The sequence below is a fragment of the Xyrauchen texanus genome, chromosome 4 (assembly GCF_025860055.1).
Source record: "Xyrauchen texanus isolate HMW12.3.18 chromosome 4, RBS_HiC_50CHRs, whole genome shotgun sequence".
In the NCBI taxonomy this organism is placed as follows: domain Eukaryota; kingdom Metazoa; phylum Chordata; class Actinopteri; order Cypriniformes; family Catostomidae; genus Xyrauchen; species Xyrauchen texanus.
The window spans coordinates 41,019,855-41,044,310 of NC_068279.1; the positions used below are offsets into that span (position 1 = coordinate 41,019,855).

General features: G+C 39.5%; 1 protein-coding gene across 1 annotated transcript in view; it reads right to left on the reverse strand.

Moving 5' to 3' along the window:
- Positions 1–21,627, reverse strand: part of LOC127643319 (active breakpoint cluster region-related protein-like) — a 212,727-nt gene extending 191,100 nt beyond the window's left edge. The window contains exon 1 of the mRNA XM_052126007.1: positions 20,763–21,627. Within this exon, the coding sequence (XP_051981967.1) occupies positions 20,763–21,459 (697 nt within the window). The 5' untranslated portion in view covers positions 21,460–21,627. The remainder of the gene's footprint in view (positions 1–20,762) is intronic.
- Positions 21,628–24,456: the final 2,829 nt, after the last annotated feature.

Genomic DNA, 24,456 nt, shown 5'->3' on the forward strand with positions numbered 1-24,456 from the left:
ATTTTTGTGTGTAATTAAAAAAAATTGTTAACTGAATATTCAGTTATTGTGTACTATTACAGAGGTATATAATGATGATTTGTCAGTTTATACTGAAAAACAACCCCAAAAAATGCCACAAAATTTGAGAAAAGACATAGCAAATTGTCATTTTCTGCTGCAAAATCAGGAAAAAGAGCCACACAATAAAAATACTTGTACTTGAACCTAAAGATTCAAACTGAGGCTGCTGAAGAGTAAAATATTAATGGGGCAGAGAGTAAAGACTAATTTTACTCTTAAGCCCAACCCATTCCAGCAAAAAGCTGTGTGTCCAGATAGACAGCGAGATGCAAAGAGCGGTGACGCATCGAGAAGGAGATGCAAATAACTATGACGCATCGAGAGGGAGACACAAAGAATGGTGACGCATCGAGAGGGAGATGCAACTAACTGTGATGCATCGAGAGAGAGACACAAATAACTGTGACTGATTGAGAGGGAGACGCAAAGAAGGGTGACTCGTCGAGAGGGAGACGCAAAGAACAGTGATGCATCAAGAGGGAGACGCAAATAGCTGTAAAGGATAGAGAGGGAGAAGCAAAGAACGGTGACGCATTGAGAGGGAGACGCAAAGAACAGCGATGCATTGAGAGGGAGACGCATCTAACTGTGAAGCATCGAGATGGAGATGCAAAGAACTGTGTCAAGTCAAGTGAGAGCTAGATGTGGCGGTGACGGGTCTTCGCGGCAGCTCTCCCTGACATGGAAAGATTTTACCCCTACTGCCCTAGTATCCAAAGATGAAATCCCGCTCTCCACAATCATTGAATAATCTGCCTTTTAATTTTCTTTGTTCTTTACAATCAGTTAATGTAAAAAGAAGTTACATTTTAATTCCAAATCACAAAAAAATAAAAGAGACTTCTCTGTCTGTGAGATGCATGTAAGCCATTATAGCGCTTGTTATACATTGAATGTTAACTTAATTTTATTACTTCATAAATTTCAAATATTGACTGCTCATATCATTATTATATATACAGTTTCAAGAAATAATAAAATTGATTGAAAGTATTATTTTTATAATTTTAAAAAGTTAAAATATGATTATAATAATAAAGACAAACAAATTATAAAAAAATCTATTTAAAAAATAATTATATACACTTTCGCATACTTTTTCAGGACTGGTTCTGTTGAGCTCTATTGCTTGTTCTGCACCTGATCAGCCTGAATGTAATCCACTATTTTTGAAGGCTCTTTTGTTTGTGATCTTTTCTTATAGTAAAATGTACAGTGGGTACGGAAAGTATTCAGACCCCCTTAAATTTTTCACTCTTTGTTATATTGCAGCCATTTGCTAAAATCATTTAAGTTCATTTTTTTTCCTCATTATTGTACACACAGCACCCCATATTGACAGAAAAACACAGAATTGTTGACATTTTTGCACATTTATTAAAAAAGAAAAACTGAAATATCACATGGTCCTAAGTATTCAGACCCTTTGCTGTGACACTCATATATTTAACTCAGGTGCTGTCCATTTCTTCTGATCATCCTTGAGATGGTTCTACACCTTCAATTGAGTCCAGCTGTGTTTTATTATACTGACTGAACTTGATTAGGAAAGCCACACACCTGTCTATATAAGACCTTACAGCTCACAGTGCATGTCAGAGCAAATGAGAATCATGAGGTCAAAGGAACTGCCTGAAGAGCTCAGAGACAAGGCAAGGCACAGATCTGGCCAAGGTTACAAAAAAATTTCTGCTGCCCTTAAGGTTCATAAGAGCACAGTGGCCTCCATAATCCTTAAATGGAAGACGTTTGGGATGACCAGAACCCTTCATAGAGCTGGCCGTCTGGCCAAACTGAGCTATCGGGGGAGAAGAGCCTTGGTGAGAGAGGTAAAGAAGAACCCAAAGATCACTGTGGCTGAGCTCCAGAGATGCAGTTGGGAGATGGGAGAAAGTTGTAGTAAGTCAACCATCACTGCAGCCATCCACCAGTTGGGGCTTTATGGCAGAGTGGCCCAACGGAAGCCTCTCCTCAGTGCAAGACACATGAAAAAACACCTGAAGGACTCCAAGATAGTGATAAATAAGATTCTCTGGTCTGATGAGACCAAGATAGAACTTTTTGGCCTTAATTCTAAGCGGTATGTGTGGAGAAAACCAGGCACTGCTCATCACCTGTCCAATACAGTCTCAACAGTGAAGCATGGTGGTGGCAGCATCATGCTGTGGGGGTGTTTTTCAGCTGCAGGGACAGGACGACTGGTTGCAATCAAGGGGAAGATGAATGCGGCCAAGTACGGGATATCCTGGATGAAAACCTTCTCCAGAGTGCTCTGGACCTCAGACTGGGCCAAAGGTTCACCTTCCAACAAGACAATGACCCTAAGCACACCGCTAAAATAACGAAGGAGTGGCTTCACAACAACTCCGTGACTGTTCTTGAATGGCCCAGCCAGAGCCCTGACTTAAACCCAATTGAGCATCTCTGGAGAGACCTGAAAATGGCTGTCCACCAACATTTACCATCCAACCTGACAGAACTGGAGAGGATCTGCAAGGAGGAATGGCAGAGGATACCCAAATCCAGATGTGAAAAACTTGTTGCATCTTTCCCAAAAAGACTCATGGCTGTATTAGATCAAAAGGGTGCTTCTACTAAATACTGAACAAAGGGTCTGAATACTTAGGACCATGTGATATTTCAGTTTTTAATAAATGTGCAAAAATTTCAACAATTCTGTGTTTTTCTGTCAATATGGGGTGCTGTGTGTACAATAATGAGGAAAAAAAATGAACTTAAATGATTTTAGCAAATGGCTGCAATATAACAAAGAGTGAAAAATTTAAGGGGGTCTGAATACTTTCCGTACACACTGTATATGAGAAAATCTTTGAAGATTTATATTGTGTATTAAAGAACTTTATTTTGATGAGAAATAATGTGCATTTTGCACAAAAAAAAAAAATCAAAAATAAACAATTTTCTGCAATACTTTGTCATTAAAGTGTTATATCGAATCACGATAATTTCGAATGCATTGCGCTCAAGTAAACCACTATAAAACCTATATAAAGATACTGAGCTAAGACTACATAAAGCTGTCTCAATTGCACAGGATTCCTACACTAAATCAATAAAGCAGCATCCAATTTCAGCAGAATGGGTTTCCCGAATACTTATCCATAACAGACAGGCATTAAATTACTATCATTTAGTTGGTGCTCTGTTGGCCTTAAGTGAGGAGCCACAATTATGTTTCTGCAGTTGAAGAGGACAAGTCTCTGAGGACAGCACAGCAGAGCGGTTAATACTACAATAACTGCATTGAGGTGTATTGAATGAAGGTGTGAATCTGTAGCATGAAACAGCAGGAAATGTGAATAAGTCTTGAGCTTTGCGGGAAGGGTCTCATGCTTTAGTTAGTTTGCAGGTTTTTGCTGCAGAGAAAAAGTGACGCTAATGAATGTGAAATGTTGCAAGCTCACATACACCATACCCCAGTAGTCCACACACACACACACACACACACACACACACAAAACTGTTCACATCCTGCCCTCTACTCGTGTGGAACCAGGAAAGGGTTTGAATTTGCCATTAACATGCCAAGACACTTATTATGGCAACATCAGAAAGTTATCCCATAATTTGGAGGTCCATTACCTAAGAAAATGGTACCAGTCAAGATAAGTCACTTCAGGTTAATGTACTTTATTTTTAAAACATTTCATATACAAGTATACTTGTATATGTTCTATTATACTACCCTGGCAATAAAAAAAAATTCACTTCAGGTAAATGTTTGATGTCCTTTGAGAAAAGTTGTTGACACAGAGTCTTATTTAAAGGATCCGGGAATGACATCTCATGGTTTATTTTCAGTTTTTGCACAAGTCTTGTTTGTTCTTTATTTTGAAACTCTCAAGTATGCACTAGTCATTTTATTTGGACAGTTCTGGGTAGGGCTGTCACGATTATGAAATTTGGCTGATGATTAATTGTCAAACAAAATAATTGAGATATTGACAATTAATTGTCTGTTTTAGGGCTGTGAAGATTAATTGTCATAAAGAAGTCATTTTTACATATTTAACTTTAAATATATAAATCAAATAATAAAATAGGAAAAAACACTGATTTTCTTTTAACTTTATGGACTGAGACAGCCCGCGGACGGGCCCTTAAATGTACAAAATAAAAGTATGCGATAAACAAAACTGCTGTGTGTACATTGGTACACATGCCACATATCTTTGGAAAGCTACATTTCTTGATTTTCTATTGATATAAACCATTTTAAGATACCATCACAACAGCAGGTACAATCTATATCTTTGTCAGACCACCAACATATAAACAACCAATAACAAAATTTAGGCAACTCACCTATGAAGCCTCATAGTATTCAACTGATCCATAACTTCCCGACAAAAACGGTGTTGTTTCATTATCAAATGTCCAAACGATCAAATCAAGTAAAATGTTTAGTCCAAATCAAATTATTACATCAATAAATATCCACAGACTCTTGTTGCATCATTTCAAAGCACCTGGCAGCTGTACCTAATCTTTCACATATTATCGGTAATAACTTCAGTTCAGATGTAAACATTTCCTATATCCGGTATCAAAATGGAAGCACACACTCTGACCTTTCGATTGACACCTCATTTGACCCAATAGGAGCTTCCATGTCCTGTCCAAAGCCTTCAATACCCAACCACAGTCTGTGTCGAATGTAAGGGCATACCCACTTTCCTTTGTTTACTGATCAAACCAATTACATCGAAGAGTGGAAATGACTGACACATCGTATAGCCAATGAAATTCTGAAAACAGTGATATGCGGCTTTAGTGGGACGATTAGAGCATGGTTCTGTAATGTGTGTGCGCAAAATTGCCTTGCCATTACCCAGTGTTTTGTGCGTCTGTGCGTAAAAGTATTGGAAAGCTGTTTTGGAACTGTTTACACATTTGGCGATTTAAATATGGTGAAACGGACGCGAAAAACAGGATTTTCACCCCAGGATGTGATATAAGAAGGTTAAATTAAGAGTTTGGAGATGAAATTTCTGAAAACAATACGGATAATTCAGAGGCAGAGGAAATGTTTATGGAGAGATGAGACATTGCTCTGGACAAGTAAGTGTTTTCTTGTGTTTTATAACATATATTACTGTATATTCCGCATAAATAAGCTTTAGTTTGAATAATGAATACACATTTTGTAATTACCCTTTGTCGTGTGTTTCCTCAGTGAGTGTTTGAACCGTTTGTGCGTGTTTTTTGTATTTGTATTGTGCGTGTGTGAGGTTTTAGTTCATTGTTTGTTTCAGATCTATTGACATGCTATATAGATGTTTTGTATATTTACTGTAAATATGTATTTATATATATATATATATATATATATATATATATATATATATATATATATATATATATATATATAAATGGACTGAAATATATATATATATAAATAAATCAATAAATATAAGTTGAAAATAAGAATATATGTTGTGTTTGAGAGTCTATTTGTTACAATGCGGGGAGGTGGGGGAGGGTAGGCCCATCTATTTGTTACAATGCTGAATTCATGGGGGAGGTGTAGGCCCATCTATTTGTTCCATAGTACATTGGCAAAGTATACAGTATTTACAGTAAATATACATACAATAATACATATTTACACAGTCGAAAAGAAAAACTATATATATATATATATATATATATATATATATATATATATAGAATACAGAAAAGATGGAAAAGTTGTATCTAGCTTTGTAAATTACATTTATTTATTCTCACTGAATCAGATAGCGATTGGGAGCCGGATGCGGGCCACATAAAGTGGAGCAGCAGGACAGCACCTCATCAAGAGAGGAGGGCTTTCAGAGAGACCCTTGCTGAGGAGCTGGCAGAGTTGGGGTCTCACTCCACAGCCAGACCCGTATCTCCTGCTCCACGAAGAGCACATCACAGGCCGTTGCACATCACCAAATCTTGCACCGCTGGTCGTCTGAAGTGCAGGCAGTGTCATGCAAAGACACCAGTGAAGTACTCTTCCTGTGATGTGCCTTTGTGCTTTGTACCCAAATGTGACTGCTACAATGACTGGCATGTTGCTAGAAACATGTACAATTTTATAATGGTTTGTAAATACTTTGTGTAAAAAGTCATGTAAATAGTTTGTTGTGTATTTTTTATATAAACAAATTGTCCACCATAGCACTAGTTTTGACTCTTTTATAAGCACAACATTTAGTTTCAAGAAGGGAAAAGGCACTCTAATGTGTTTATGCATCAGTTACTCTGTGTCAGCAAAACTAATAGTGGATCTGGATATGGAATATGATAGCTCTAAGTGTCATCTTTCATTAGAGCCCAAAATTATGACTGTACGTTGAAGCGTTCAAAAGTAGTAGCCTTTTTGTCCTAGGTTACCAAAGGGTCCTTTTGGAGTATCCAAAAGGCACTTTTGTAAAACGCCTGGGTGTACCCTTAGAAAAACATGTGTAAAATATTCATTTTTTATGGTATTGTTATAACATTTGAACTTGGACTAGGTAAGGATTCATGCTGTGATCCCATTGTGTTCTCAAGCTAATAGCTACAAGTTATAGTCATCTGCAGGCATCTGTATGCAAAAAAAAATTTCAGGCGGAAAAACAAACTTCTATTTCATTGTGTTCAAACTTCTATTACTCAAAATCAGTAGCACTTACAGTAAAAACTTCAGAGTGTCCCCTTTCAAATGTGACCAAAACCATGCATGTACTCCAAACGGTTCAAGAACAGCTTTAAATTTACTTTGGGTATGCCTTGATTAGGCGTTTTAGGCTAATTTTACAGGATTGGGAAGAGGTTAAGGTTTTAAAAACTTTATGAATGACATGATGTGAAAAATAATGTTTAAAATATAAAAATATTCCTAAATAATTAAATAGGTCTCTCTTTTTTGGTCAACATTAGTTTTGGTTCATTTTACATTTACACTTCTTTTCACGCAATACTACACAAATTCAATGTTTTAGAACGTTTGTGTCCAGACGTCTAGTGTAGACAACCTCAAGCCAATGGATGTAGACAGGTTCTTGTGTGATATCAGTCTGGTAAATTTTTCTAATATCAGTGTTTTTTTAATGCTTTGAACCCACAAAAAAACAAAAAAAAGAACATCAAGCGTTCATACCGCAAAGGACCAGGTAAACGGTCGACTGCATTGCCTTTCCGAACACGTGCAAATACAAACGCGTTTGACGCATGCCTGCTACAACTTTTTGATACTCTTTTAATACAGTCAATAGCAGACGCATGCGTCAGCCGAGGACCACATGCGCGGAGCGATCCGCAATAAGGACACCCCAAGAATACTTTGCCGTAAGACACTGAAGCAAGTTTACATGAATGTTCTTACGAATTAGGTGCTTGAGTAATCAAGTAATTGAGTACTCGTTCTGCACCAGCTACTCGAGTATTAAAAACCCCACTCGAATATCGCAAATTAATTTTGCTATCTGCATTTCCCTGCTGTGAGCAGTGCTGAATTACACCGTTTCCCATCTGAATCTTTCACCAAATCCCGCAGTAACAATTGGTACGTTGGGGGGCCACGTTGGATACATGTTGTTGGAAAAAATGCAAAGTGAACTCGTAAGCTTATCAGACCACAATTTGTGTATGTCTGCGTGAAATCTCTTAAGACAGGCAGAATGAATTCTATAAAAAGCCAACGTTCAGCTCTTGTTATTCTGAATAATAACATGTAAAATTATAAAAATGTGATAGCCCTTATGTAAAGTTTATGTATGTGCATTATCTTCATGCCGTCATTATTGGTTTCTATGCAAGCTCCGGGTGAGTGCAAATGTTTTTTACTGTTATTTTAAAATCTTTTTTGTTTTATGCATATTGTCAATTAAATTTTTAAAACAAAAATATAAGAATCACTTACATGTTATACGTGTCCTTTTTAACTTGCATATTAATTTACGAGTAATCGGTACTCGTTTTTCCTGGGTGAGAGTACTCGACTACTTAAAAATGCTCATCTCTAGTTCTTACACCAGTAATGCTTAATAAGTCGACAATGTGCCTGGTCATGCAAACGTGTTAAATGGCATTCCTTTATCAGATTAAGGTCACAAATGGCTTAAGAATAAAACGATCAACAAAGGTATATTTTAACATTTCATGTAAACACCTTTACCAGCATTCTTACCGGCTTATACAATGTACGCAAGTGTTGAGCACATGACTCATCACGGTTTGACATCAAAAGCGGAGGATAACTCAATTATTCCAAATCTCATGTAAATGTGGTTCCCTCTCGAGAGGTCTCTCCTATTGCGTAGGACACATTCACATTCCGATAGCGCCTCATCACAGGCCTTTTCTGAGATTCGCTTTCGAGGGTCAGTCATACCAGTACACAGTACTACCATTCGGCCTATCATTGGCCCCCCGTACATTCACGAAATGTATGGACGCAGCACTTTCCCCCCTGAGACGGCAGGGAGTGCGAATACTGAATTACCTCGATGATTGGCTAATCATAGCACAATCAGAGAGTCAGTTAACAACGCACAGATCTTGGATTATCAGCCATCTAGAATGCCTGGGTCTGAGAATCAATTTTGCAAAGAGCGTGCTATCCCCCAGCCAAAATATCTCTTTTCTGGAAATAGTGCTAGACTCAGTGCAGATGACGGCGCGCCTCTCATCAGAGCGCTGGCCGCTATTCGGCGCCTTGCAACATCATTCAGAGCGGGCACGCACGCCCCCGTCAAACGATTTCAAAGGATGCTCGGTCTCATGGCCTCGGCATCAGCTGTACTCCAGCTAGGATTGTTGCACATGCGTCCTCTCCAACGCTGGCTCAAGAGCCGTGTCCCCACTCACGCGTGGCGCTCGGGCCATTTTTTAATCAGAGTGAATCACGGCTGTATAAAAGCCCTGACGCCCTGGAAAGCCGTCGACTGGTATCAAACCGGCGTGAGTCTGGGCGTGAACACACGGAGAAAAATGATCACGACAGATGCCTCCAAAATAGGATGGGGGGCCCTTTACGAGGGCAGGCCTGTCTCCGGCTTTTGGTCAAACCCGGAAAAGTGCCTACATATAAACTGTCTGGAAATGAAAGCGGTCGCCTTGGCTCTCAGAGCCCTGCTTCTGTACCTGAAAAACGAACACGTCCTGGTCCGAACGGACAACATGATGGTAGTATCGTATATAAATCGCCAGGGTGGACTCAGGTCGAGCTCCCTGCACTCTATGGCCAGGGAGCTCATCTTATGGTCACAGCACAACCTGCGCTCACTGAGAGCAGCGCATGTGCCAGGCGTCCTGAACCAGGGAGCGGACATGCTGTCCAGAGACAAAGTTCTCCCAGGGGAATGGTCTCTCCACCCCCTGACAGCTCAGTGGTTATGGCAAACCTTTGGCGAGGCAGAAGTCGACCTCTTTGCCTCCAGGGAAAATGCGCACTGCCCTCTTTTCTTCTCAAAAAGCAGGGACGCGCTCGCCCAAGTCTGGCCGAACCGCCCCTTGTATGCTTTTCCCCCGATCGCGATGCTACCTCAGGTCATCAGTCGGATCAGGGAAGTGAAATGTGCAGTGCTCCTGCCGCACACCCTCCACGCTCAACGTCTATGTGGCTGCCATAGCGGCGTCACACAATCCTGACAAGGGACGCTCATTAGGGAAAAACGACCTAATCATTAGTTTCCTAAGAGGCGCTAGGAGGATGAACCCTCCTCGCCCCCCCTCGGTGCCGATCTGGGACCTGGCCAAGGTCCTGGACGCACTCAAGAGTGCCCCGTTCGAACCTCTCCAAACCGTGCACCTTAAACAGCTCTCGCTCAAAACTGCGCTCTTGCTGGCGCTCGCCTCAGTCAAGAGAGTGGGCGACCTGCACGCGCTGTCATCAAGCACTGCTTGCCTGGAATTTGGACCTAACGACTGCAGAGTTGTCCTTAGGCCAAAGCACGGGTATATTCCTAAAGTGCTCTCCACACCCTTCAGAGTACAGGTTATATCTCTGGCAGCGCTATCGTCTCCAGCAGACGAAAGCGACGCTAATTTACTCTGCCCGGTCAGGGCGCTCAGAGTATATTTGGAACGTTCTGCCCCGTTCAGACAGATGGAACAATTATTCGTATGCTTTGGCGGCCGCACTAAAGGTCTCGCAGTTTCAAAGAAAAGAATATTGCGCTGGATAGTGGATGCTATAGCGCTGGCATATGAAGCCAAGGGCCTTCAATGCCCCTTAGGCGTCAGAGCTCACTCTACGAGGAGCATGGCCTCCTCGTGGGCGTGGTCGAGTGGGATACCCATTGAAGATATTTGTGCGGCGGCAGGCTGGGCCTCGCCTTCGACATTTATCAGGTTTTATAACCTACAGGTCCCCTCATGGCATTCCAACATTCTATCAGCCTGACTGTAGTATGAACTGGAGTATGTATTTGCTGAGCATTATCTCCTCCCTTATAATCTCTGTCTCTGACTGACTTAGAGGGTTTTTTATGCATATCAGTAAGTAGAAAAAATCAGTACATAAGATATGTGGTTATGTTTTTACAATGAGCGCCCCACCATGGGCCACCTTGGGGCAAAGGCACTCTGTATTATCCCATTATATAGCTCGCCGTTGGCCAGCTCGTTGAATAATCACTTTGCTTTAAGGCTCAGGCATCTGCCTCTGGCTTTATAGAGCGAAGTCAGCATGCACGGCGTTTTGCATGGTGTTCCCATAGAGTAAGCTACTTACGCAATAGGAGAGAACTCTCGAGAGGGAACGACTCGGTTACTAACGTAACCTCGGTTCCCTGAGAGGAGGGAACGAGTATTGCGTAAGCTGCCGTGCTTGTGCTTCGTCAGTTCGCTTCAGTCGATTGAACCTAAAGAACTCTCATGACGGGGCGCCTAATATATAGCCCTAGCCACGCCCATCTTGGCGGGCTCTGAGCGCGCGAGCGCGAAGCGTTCAGAGTCGCCCCGCCATTGGTTCGAGCAAGTTGCCGCAGCACAGCCAATGACCGAGCTGCCTCGCTCATTGCTGTCTGCTGTGCAGCTGCAATGCGTTTTACATAAAGACTTCAATATTTCTCGAGAAACGGAGTTTTCCCATAGCGTAAGCTACTTACGCAATACTCGTTCCCTCCTCTCAGGGAACCGAGGTTACGTTAGTAACCGAGTCGTTTTATTGCTTTGTCTGATTTTTTAAACAAGCTGATTTTTGGGAGTTATCCGCATATTGGTGTGCATGTAAACATGCACACTGACTCTAGATGCTGTCAAATCCCAGGTCTTAAACAAATACACAAGTGCATGCACAGGCTTGGTAGACAGTGTATAGTATACTCTTCCCCAAACAGCTCCGTAGGAACACCTCAACAGACAAAAGATTCCACAAAAGGAACAAATGAAAGGGAAAACATGGAAAATTGAGTTTGTGAGAATGCAACTCAAACAAGTCTATCAACATCCATTTGTTACACTAATTCATTCCTTGCATAGTTTCACATACTCTACATGCTTCATAATTTCAATTATTCTGAATATGAGTTCTTCATAGGAGTGACTTCTTCACCCATAAATCAAACACTGATGAGATTTTCTACTGCACACTGGCATCAGTTCAATTATTTAAAATATTTGCATGCTGAATGTGGCATTGGATTTAGAACAATTGTCATTCTCAAGACCCCATGAAATCGAAATTGGAGTTTTGTGGCTTTTAATCCATGTCTATAAGCTTTGAAGCCATCAATATGCAAGTACTCCAAAAAGTTGACAAAGTTAATGTGGAGGTGAGGATGTGGTCAAGCGCCTGTCTGGGGAGAGGGAAAGCGGTAAGGACATCCACCCGAGATTAATTGTGACTAATTACTAGGGATGCACCGAAATTTCGGCCGCCGAACGTTTTCGGCCGAAAGAGAAAAAAGGCCGAAAATATATACCTCCTCACCACGCCCCTCAGTGCTCTGATTTCAATCTGGATCGATCTAGCCCTTATCACGGCTGTTAGATAATTCCACAACGGCACTACCAAACAAAGGCCGATCATGTCAGCGGTGTGGAAATTCCTCAAAGTTTCTGATAAGGACATCACATTTGCGATCTGCAGTGTTTGTTCAGCAGAACTTTCAAGATATATATATACAGAGTACAGCAAGAGATTCTACAGGAAAGCGCCCCGATCCACAGCAGTGCCACAACTAGCGCAGCTACACCACAACTTGAGACGTATCTAGCTGAACTACGCCAGAAGCTACAATCCCCTTGACTACGGTCGCATAAACAAAGACCGCTTTCATTTGCTTGCGCGGATTGCGCACAGGTATTTATCTGCCCAAGCACCAGCACAGAGAGTGAGAGACTGTTCAGTGCAGCATCTCATGTTCTTGATGAGCTTTCTGACAGGAGAGACTGTCAGAAAGTTTAGCAACTTTTGTTCTTGAAGAGAAACCTGTCACTTGTACTTAAATAGAAAGCGGCCCAATATGATGTGAATAGCAATGACATTACACTTGTTCTTCACTTGAGGATACATCTGTCGTTTACAGTTGAGGTTGGATTTAGTTCAATTACTGCTGTTTTTCACTGTTGTTTTGCACAATCATTTTCACTTAAAGTGTACATGCGTTTACATAAACAGAATAGAGCACTGATCTATATATATAATTATATATTATAGTTATATATAGATTAGTGGAATAGAGGCCCTCTGCCATTCTGTGTTCTGCCTGATGTTTTAATTAAAATTGCTGTTGCATATTTAAACTTTTTCAAAGATGCTAGCTAAGTTCATTACTGTTGTTGTGCATATAATAGTTTTCTAAAACTTCACATTATTTGGATAATTGTTAATAAAATCTGTAAAATTAGATTTTTACAGAACTGAAAGAATAATAATATTTAATATAGATTTAATATATTTTTTGTCCAATATTGGTGTGTTACTTTCCATAAAAGTGTGATTTATTTTATTAGTTTGTAGTTTTTCAATTCAGATTCATTCAATTCATGAAATTAATGAAAAAGTATAAAATTAATACAATTATAAACATTTTTTTTTTTTTTTAATAGCTAAAAATTTTGGTTTCGGTTTTCAGCCAAGAGCATCCTGGATTTTCGGTTTCGGCCCAGAATTTTCATTTCGGTGCATCCCTACTAATTACCATTTCCATGTTAACAGTGAGAGTCGGTGGAGATGAAAGACAGTCCAGTTCACCGAAAGGGAGAGAGAGCCCGGCTGAGAATCAGTTGCACATTAAGCAAAGGTGTTTATTTTCTGTTAATAAAAGTGACATTCCTGATAATTTGAACTTACAAAAACATATTTGTACCTTTGATAATTAAAGCACCACTGGAAAGACTAGTTATGGTAATAAAAATGAATGATCTGCATCATCTTCAGTGCAGTTAACATCTGACAACCATGTCTGATCTCTGGTGAACAGAACTATAACATAGGTCTATGTTATAGTTTGATGACCCTGTTCATCTACTTTGGTGCTGAAATGAGTTTGACAGGTTTTGTAGCATTGTTACACTCTCTTTTCTTCATGTTTATATTATTTCTGTGTGAATCCTGTCCTTTACAGTCATTATAAAAACGTTAAATAACAAAAGGTGGCAGATGGCTCTACGGATCGAAGCAGCAGCGCATGTGTTCATGATACATCAGCCGCTTTGTTACATGACTGATTACGGCATACAATGCGCAAGATAATATTTATCTTTTAGCAGCTGCTGCATGTCATTAAGCAATCAGACATACAGCAACTCCCTATTCCCTATATAGTGTATAGGCTACTGTTTGGGATTATCATGGATGACAAAGACCAGGAGTATATTATAAATTGCATAATTACACTGGCCAAATTCTTTATACACAAAGCTAAATGTTTTGGTGCATTGTTTTATTGTATATTTGAAATTCTTGCAATACATTTTTTTTTTATAAAAAATCTCTATCCATATTTAAGACATTTAAGAACACATTTGTCATTAAACTATGTTATGGAGGAATAAAACAGTCTTGGAGAAATGTAAACTATTTTATTTAGTTAAATTTCTTAGTTTTATTAGCTATCATGGGATGGGATATCCTACGTTTACACTTTCTACTGAGCTTAAGCAGTTGCGTCGTGTATGGAAAGTGCTTGTGAAAAAGAGGTGGCCTGAAGATAAATTTACTCTAGTAAAGTGTGCTGAACTTTGTGCTTTCAAAATCTGTTCTTCCTGCGGGCTAGGAGCAAGAGAGACCTTGAAAGTAAAACATCAGAGAGGAAATCTAACAGACTGAAGGTGCTTTGCACAGCCAAACCACATCTTTTTTTGGTCCAGATGCATCCTTCTGTGCGATGAAGTGTAGAAACTCGACGCAGGCAACTGTACAAGGAAACGTTTGACTAAGTTGTAGGAGCTCATGACAGTAAGCAGACTGTGCTGTAAGAGTCTTGGCTACTTAAGAACTGAGTCAGACCTGTCTCTAATCTGGTATATACATGAAATGTAAAGTTAGCACCACATAATGAATATGATCTCATCAACATTGAAGCTGGACAAAGCTTTCAAACTTGAGATTAGAATAAGAATGCTTTGTACCATGTTCCTTAGCAGGAAACTGTTCAACTTAAACAATAGCCCACAGAGGCTTTAGAAACATATGACAGGCAATTAGGTCAGTAAGTACTAAACTATATCAAAGCCTCCCTTACAGATATTACTTCCAAAGGAAAGTCAACCTCACATTAATAAGTGCCTGAATTCTTGTAATTCACAAAGTCAGCATTGACCCTATAAGTGTAATTTCCCTTTAACCACCCTGTACACACACAAATAGTGAATTGTGTGGTTCTTTTAAAACTGACAGAAAGTCAGAGAGCACTCGGTAGTGGAATGACTGGAAAAAGATTCAAGAGTTGTAATGACCAGATGGGGACAAAAACTCTAGCATGTTCTACTAGAGAAAAACATTCTTCTTAGAGGTCGACCGACAGTGGATTTTGTAGATATCGATAACTAAAGTGGTGGAAAAGGCTGATAACTAATTCACCTAAAGTTTTTTAATTTTTCCAAAATGCTGTTTATTGTTCATCCAAAATCCCAATTATAACCAGAAAGAATAAAGATATAGTGCATAACGCGGGACTTTTAATTATAAACAAGCCCAAAATACAAAAGGGACTCTAATTTTGAAATGACAGAGATTTGGCCCCATTACTATGTTGAATGCACTATATTAAGTATTAACCAAAATAAGAAGCTTCTTATTGCCTGAGGGTTTTGTATATACAGTATACATAAATGCACATATACAATGATCAGCCACAACATTAAAACCACCTGTCTAATATTGTGTAGGTCCCCCTCGAGCCGCTAAAACAGTGCCAACCCACATCTCAGAACAGCATTCTGAGATTATATTCTTCTCACCACAATTGTACAGAGCAGTTATCGGAGTTACTGTAGACTTTGTCAGTTCGAAACAGTCTGGCCATTCTCTGTTGACTCTCTCATCAACAAGACATTTCCTTCCAAAAAATGTGTTTTGTAGATAACATATAAAGTATATCATACATTTTAAAAAATGCTTCTTGAATTTAAATTTGACGCACGAGACCAAGCCCTGTTTTTAATCAAAACACCCCTCTTTAGGTGATCTTATTGTAAACACAGCTGTTAATGAATTACAAGTATAAACAGACGGGATTAAATCTGCACTGTCTTGATGAGATATTAAAGCAAACACAACCATTAATGTATAAGCAGACGAGACAAATTCTTCAAAATGTTAGATTTGTGCAATCTCTAAATGTATATAAGCTGCATGCTGTCCGATATAGGCATTCAAAGAAACACTGAAGGCCTCATCGTTTTTATTTAAGTTGTTAATATATATATTTTTTTTTAAAGTTTGTAAAATAACAGTGTTTTATTGCATATATGTATTGCATAAGTGCAATACAATGTTAACATAGAACTGTTAATGAAGCTTTTTCTGCTCGTTTAGCTTTCTACTTATCATGTGAGAAACAGGTCAAAAAAATGTATTTATTATGCCGTTTTTTTAACAGGATTTTTTTTCCAATAATCACAAGGTGCTGTTTAGTTTGTAATGTTTTCATTGCACCCTCTTGTGGAATTTATTGCATTTTTGCATAGATTGAAGCAGAGAACATTCTCTCAGAACCTCTAGTAAATGACATGTTACTTTGTTTAATACTCTTGTCAAGGTTTGGTAAATCACTGAAATAAGCATTTTTCTTCAGAATTGTGAGAGAACCGTGATCTTTATTCTAAGTAATAAAAAAAAAATGGTGATTCTGAATTTATCCAGAATCATGCAGCTCTAGTCCACAGTATTCATGAAGCAGTAAGTGAGAAGTACCCTGATGACTTACTATTTCGTGTGAGATCCTGAGGTGCGGATCGACTGGACACTTCCCTCAAGAACTGAGGAGATGTCAAGTTCAAAACACTGGATTTAAAAGAAAGGCAAATCGTGAGTCGGACGGCTCTTCTCAACTGTAAGTGTCCATATACTAAGATAATTGTTTCTTGTGCTTTAATGGTGCTTGTTTAACAAAACCTGAGCAGATAGTTTTCGCGGTTGTTTTTCTTACGTCATATATTCGGGGCACGAGACAATGGCCACGCACCCGTATGAAATATGTCTGAAATCTATTCATTGTACTCACGTGCAAACCTAAAAGAACATACTGTTTTGCCGGCAGATACAGTTGAAGTCAGAAGATTACATAAACCTTAGCCATATAATGTACATTTAAAATCAGTTTCACAATTCCTCACATTTAATCATAGAAAACATTCCCTGGCTTGGGTCAGTTAGTATCACTACTTTATTTTAAGAATGTGAAATGTAAGAATAATACCAGAAAGAATTATTTATTTCAGCTTTTATTTCTTTCATCACATTCCCAGTGGGTCAGAAGTTTACATACACTTTGTTAGTATTTGGTTGCATTGCCTTTAAATTGTTTAACTTAACTTGGGTCGAATGTTTTGGGTAGCCTTCCAATAGTTTCTCACAATAAGTTCCTGGAATTTTGGCCCATTCCTCCAGACAGAACTGGTGTAACCGAGTCAGGTTTGTAGGCCTCCTTGCTCGCACATGCTTTTTCAGTTCTGCACACACATTTTCTGTCAGATTGAGGTCAGGGCTTTATGATGGCCACTCCAATATGGATGCACTGATACCACTTTTTCCTCTTCTGATCCGATTTTGACATTGGAAATCTCAGTATCGGCGGGTACCGATACCGATCCCGATCCGATACTAGTGTTGTTTTTTTGCATAATCAGTTTCAGTTTCATTGGATGTGCTCTTTAATGTGTAAAGAAACACAAACCTCTTACTACACACTATTTCAAATTTAGTTGGATGCACCGGTCTCTCGCACTCTCTTTCTCCCTCACTGACATCAGTGCTCACTGTAAACAGAGCAGTAACATTCACTGACAAGCAGGAGCTACGCATGCATATTAAAAATGTAATTATTAAACACAGCCTTTTCTGATTCACAAAGCTATTGCATATCTTCAAGTGGCTTTGAATAAAATGCTTGAGTCATATGAACTACTTTAATTGTGTTTTAATGGTTCTTTTATCTAATTTTTTAACGAATATGACTAACACACAGTATCTGGTTTGGATCGGGCTCGTCGGAACCAATACTGATCCAGATATTGGATCGGTGCATCCCTACTCCAATACATTGACTTTGTTGTCCTTACGCCATTTTGCCACAACTTTGGAGGTATGCTTGGGGTCATTGTCCATTTGGAAGACCCATTTCCGACCGCGCTTTAACTTCATGGCTGAAGTCTTGAGATGTTGCTTCAATTAGGGCTGGGACGGTTACCGCATTACCGCAATACCGCGGTCACGTGAAAAACAAAAAAAACATTGGCCTGCACATGTGTGCACGTTGTGTCTAATGACATGGATTCATTGATTCTAATGATATGGATTATGTCTAATGATATTAGCCTACATGGATTCAAGGTTTTCTAAACAAAACTTATCAAAATATGGAGCAAATCCGACCTTTCGCGAGTTGGGGAGCGCAATGTTCCATGACACATAATAACATTCCATTTGTATTAGAGATGCGCGGATGGGCTATTATTATTTAATCCGCAACCGCATCACAAAACTCATCTGTCCGCACCAACGTGTTTTGATAAATTTTCAAAACCGCATCCGCGGCGCTGACTGTTTTAAGGTCTGAGCGATGCAAGGCGCTGCTGCCGCGAGGCTAGAAAGCTCTTGGCTGTTCTAGAAAGGAGACTGATCCAATGCAGCAAATATATTTTAAAGGCTAAAGTCCCTAGTAGGCTATAGCCTATTGGCTATGTTGTATCCCCAGAATATCAGCAGTGAAGTCCGTTTCCGATTGGCGCACAGGGATAAAAATAAATAAATAAATAGTAACGCACATCGGCAAACCTGACTACTAGGCTACTGTAGCCTAAAATTTTATCATTTTGTTTTGAATTTTGTTTAAAATGCATTTTAAGATTTCTATTTATTTCTCATGTCTGTGAGGCAGTAGGCCTAGCCGCCGAGTTTCGGTTCATTTATGAGAGAGCTCACGCGCAAGAGATCGCATCGGCACTTCCACGTCCTGCTGCTGATTATATGTCTGCTATATTTGCTTCTTATTTATTAATTCCAGGCAATTAGTTAATGAAACAGTGATTAAAATTAAGATACAATTTATACAAAACGAAATTTTTAGTTTAGAAAGGCTTTCTACAAAACAAAACTTAATAAAGTGGTCAAAATCATGTCTGACCCATCTTCAATGCGAATGTATCTGAGAATAATCTTAAATAAGGAAATCTATACAGTGATTAGTTCATGCCAAATTACTGCTTGATGAAAATTTGACTATTTAAAATTGTGCTCGTTTTTTTTCTTCGGATGTAGGTGACAGTATTTAAAGTCTGTCTATCAAAAGCGACTTCTGATGTGATGTAGTGTGATGACATCTCTGATCCAATGTAATGTATTTAATGCGGTTTACCGCTATACCGCGGGAATATCTTGCTTTTAGAAGTTTTATTTTTTAGGTTAGAAAAAATCCATACCGCCCCAGCCCTATAGCTTCAATATATCCACATAATTTTCCTTCCTCATGATGCCATCTATTTTGTGAAGTGCACCAGTCGCTCCTGCAGCAAAGCAACCCCACAATACAGCCACCCCCACGCTTCACGGCTCAGATAATGTTCTTCGGTTCCCAAGACTCACCTTAATTCCTCCAAACATAACGATGGTCATTATGGCCAAACAGTTCAATATTTGTTTCATTAGACTCTTGGACATTTCTCCAAAATGTAAGATCTTTGTCTCCATGTCCACTTGCAAACTGTAGTCTGGCTTTTTTATGGTGTTTTGGTGCAGTGGCTTCTTCCTTGTTGAGCAGCATTTCAGGTTATGTCAATATAGGACTCGTTTTACTGTGGATATAGATACTCGTCTAACTGTTTCCTCCAGCATCTTCACAAGGTCCTTTGCTGTTGTTCTGGGATTGATTTGAATTACGTTCATCTCCATGAGACAGAATGCGTCTCCTTCTTGAGCTGTATGATGGCTGTGTGGACCCATGGTGTTTATACTTGCATATTATTGTACAGATGAACATGTTACCTTCAGGCATTTGTAAATTGCTCCCAAGGATGAACCAGACTTGTGGAGGCCAACAATGTTTTTTCCTTCTTTTTCTTGGCTGATTTCTTTTGATTTTCCCATGATGTCAAGCAAAGAGGCACAGAGTTTGAAGGTAGGCCTTAAAATACATTGACAGGTACACCTCCAATTCAGTACACCTCCTATCGGAAGTTAATTGTCTAAAGGCTTGACATAATTTTCTGGAATTTTCCAAGCTGCTTAAATCCAGAAAGTATTCACAGTGCTTCACTTTTTCCACAGTTTGTTATGTTACAGCCTTATTTACTTATGTACATGTGATTATTTATTTATTTAATTTTTTTATAAATTTGCAAATATTTCAAACAAACTTCTTTCACGTTGTAATTATGGGGTATTGTTTGTAGAATTTTGACTGTATGTAAACTTCTGATCCACTGTAATTGTGATATAGTCAATTAAATGTGAAACAATCAGTAAACAATTCTTGGAAAAATACTCGTGTCATGCACAAAGTAGATCAACTTGCCAAAACTATAGTTTGATAATATTAAATCTGTGGAGTGGTTACAAAATTAGTTTTAGTGACTTCAACCTAAGTGTATGTAAACTTCTGACTTCAATTGTAAGTGTGCCCTTCATTAAATACAGTACATATGGTGACAGTTTTGGATGCAACAATGAATACGGCTGGTCACGTGATCCTAACATGGCAGCCCTCAAGTGGGAACCCTCTCTATGTAGAATAAAACAGCTTTTATAAGGTTACTACTGATATGACTTTTAATGATAAAAAAAAAACTGAGTGAATCTTTAAGTCCAAGAAGATTGCCATACTGACAATCACAACATAATTCAAACTCTCCTGCAACTTGATTGGCCAATGGAAGCTTCTGATTGTAACACACATTCCTTATTTAAGGTGCAATTTAGCTGTCGAAACTAGCACTTTCGCATATTTGATAAGTAGCATACAGTGCCAACAGCTTACATTCCTTCTTAAGAGACCATGGCACCTTGCCAATGGTAAGAGACTGTTATAGGAAGCGTTTTGTTTTTTAAGTCCTACCTGCAGAGGAGTTGTCGTTATGGTCGGAGCTCAGGTATCCGTCACTGCGTCTGTCAGGTGTGCTGCGTCCAGACAGTCTCCCATCATCAGAGTCCAGATCTCGACTTATACGGACACGGGGATTCACACTCCGAGCTTTGACCTTTGGGTTGACGATATTTATACGCAGGAAGTTTTCGTTCAGCTCCACGTCCTCGTACTCGTGGTCACTGTCCTGTTCACTGTTCCTTCTTTCGGCAACACACTTGTCCGGTCGAGAGACATCACGAGCGGATTCTTCCTGAACATCGGGCTTTTTCCGAGGTGGGGCAGGGGTGGGTTTACCTGTCTTCCTGACTCTGAGCATGTCCCGGCCAAAAGGTTCACCTCCTCCTCTGCTGTCTGTCCCGTGAGGTTTTAATCTGGCCGCTTGAGTGCCGTCTACTTGATCGGGCTTTGAAGGAACATCTATCTTCTCCTCTGTCTTGTTCCACCACCTCTCGATGTCGTAACCTTTCTTCTTCTGCGCGATGGTGGTCTGAAGGTAAATCACCTTGAACTTCTCCTCCGACAAAGCCTGTTGTAACAACTTCAAATTCGCCTTGCAGTTCTCCAGCTCTGCCTCAATGTCCTCCACCGAGCTGAGACTCATCACGGGCACTTCGCCGTCGGGAAACTCATTCCTCCAGTGCTTCTCAAATTCTTTCTGTTCCCACATTGCGCGAGACACGTCAATATAGTCCAAGGCAGTGTGGGAAAGTCTCTAAAGATGTCCGGAGTCCTCTGAAACTACCAGGACTCACTGTCTTAAATGTCTCCTTTTAAGAAGCGAGTGATCATCATCATCATCTTCTCCTCCACGCGACACGAACCTACTCGCACGAAAGATCAGTTTGCAACTGCAAAAAACTTTCGGCTTCCGCTGCATTGGGATGGCGTGACGTCATCTGGACACACAGCCAATGAGATGCGCTGGCCTCTGTGCGACTTCTGTCAAGAATCACGCATTCAGACGTGCAAAATCCCAGTATTACACAAGCCATGCACCTGTTCAGTAAACATGCAATAGTTTACAAATGCTCAGTTCAGTTCAGCTTATAACTGTACATTTTGGATTGACAAAGCAATGCAGTAGTGTAACATAAATCATATAAAGAGAAACAACAAGAGTACAAATAAAGTAAACATGTAAACATGTAATAGAAACAAATTAACAGAATTATTTCTACAGTAACAGTACAGCAAAGTATTCCACCCCAATACAATTAAATCAAATAATATTTCATGTTATATTTTGTTTAACTAGGTTTGGAATAAAGCATTTACAAGTATATTCGATTAAATTAATACAAATCAGAAATATTAATTATGGGGGCATTTTTTGCAACCACAATCACATCGAATTTCAGGGGCAGTTTTGCCCCAAGCCCCTTCACATTCTGAAGTTGCTTTGAATCAAAAGGCATCAATTATGGAAGACAATATGTAATCAAAGAACTTTGAACAGAAAATAATGAGGACTAAAACCAAGTATGAGCAATAGTAACAATGAACCTAATTAGATACATCTAGATAAGGTGAATTACTCATCCTCATATGTGCAATATGTACATGCATGATGTGCTGCAAGAACACAGTAGTTTTGTGTTGTACTTGGAAAGGAGAGTTTTTCATGCAATTTGCATTATTTGCATATTTTATGCATTAGAAAAACAGAAGTTTTTGTTATGATTGCAGTATGCACAATCTTTCTTCTCGTGGCTGTTGTGTTTTTCCCCCAAAATGGTTTAAATGTGTTCTTAGGACAAATATCTGATCATCTGATCAAATCTGTTCAGGCCATGCTGTCATATATTTTATGGGGCAGATTGTCACACGTGTTTTAAATGTCATTAAATTATACAAGTACTAAAATAAATATAAAAACAAAATACTTTTTGGCTAAAACAATGATTTGAGATTTTTCTATTACAATTTCTGTTGTTTCATGAATCGTTATATGCTTCATAATTGTTTTACTTTTTGGATTTAGCTAATAAGACTATAATATGGTGTTTAATGCAGGTGTAGGTTGAAAGAGAGGCATTATTTTATTTTGGTGGTTGTGATGAACACTTCCCCCTAATATTCACAAGAAATCTACACCACTGGTTTAGTGGCAGGTTCCATTGTGACAACTTGCCCCATATACCGTGACAATATGCTTTGCTCTTGAGTGTTTGGGTGAAGTGCCATAATGTGTAGGGGATTAGTAGATGTCAGTGGATCTGGTGTGGCATTGCATTTTAATGCAAGAGTTTGGGTTTCTCAGTTGTCAGTGTTACCAAAATGTAATTATTAATTTTTGTATCATTATAATTCTGCTATACATGCATCATTTGTGGTGTCTTCTGACTAGTAAGAACTTTTTGCAGATTCTAGCACAATGTTGCTGCAGCATGTTGTTGATTATTGACATGTTACGTTGTATAATAATATGCATGCATATGAACATTGAACATAAAACTATTTCACAGATTCTATTCTAAACATTTTAGGTCAATCTTTTAAGCCTCAGTTGGATCCAATTCACGGTTGCACTGTCTGTGCAGAGCTGTCAGGGCCCATTCTTCATTCAAATTACACTTCTCACCCTGATGTCAATACCATTAGCAGAGCAGCAGAGGACAAATTCGATATGGGTATCATTGTGTCGCTGGAGAACTGGAATGGCTGGACTCCAGCAATTGTATGAGAAACTAAAGATGAGAGATGTGTGTAGTGATAGCCCCAGAACACATCTGACAGGGGAGGGGCCAGAGGGCTCTGCTGCATGGATCAATCCTCTTTAGATGGAGTTTGAGGAGCTTCAGGGGAAGACCAAATGCTGTTTATTTTTTAACAAATCATTGAAACTTTGAACCTCTCAATCTGTGGCACATACTGTACAGTGGGATAGGCCTCTCTAACACATATAACAGTTGCTGGATGCTCATGCATTAGAACCGGACATTCAGCAAACACAATCTGAGTCATACAGCTACACAGGAATTTGTTTTAATATTTCATGAGTTTTTGCATCCTTTGGTCCCATACTGTGTTTCATCTCGTAGAATATATTTGTGTGGTACCTTCAGTGGTTTAACACTATTTAATGGTATGTACTGTAGAAATTGGATGTGAAATTTATTTATTTATTAATATTTTTTTATTTATTAATTAACATTTATTAACAGTCATTAAAGGAAGATAAATTCATGAATTTAATGTATTTACTTCAAAGCAGTATATATATGTATATATCAATCAATCAATCAACCGCCATTCGCCACTAAGAGGCGGTGACGTCACCACGACGCTTGTGCCAGGCTATGTGCACGTTAAGGCCACGTGAAGTGTCGAACGCCCGCTGGCAGGAGGTCACGGGACAGATTCAACCGGTGACACGGGTCGAATGACTGAGATGACTGGCTGATGCACCACCTGTGCCCCCTACTGTACCAACTTGCTGTGCTTTAGCCACCCTGCGCTCTGCTGGTTGTTGTGAGCGTCGCTCCTCTGCCCTCCGTTGTTGTTGGAGGGCGACTTCCTCCAACTGGCCAGCAGCATCCTTCACAAGCCTCCTCCAAAGAGGCCGATCTTGACACTGCTGGTACCAGTCATCGTCACTCAGCTCCACATCCTCCTGTACCACATCACTCCATCTCTTCTCCAGCCCGTGCTGTGCCCGCTTAGC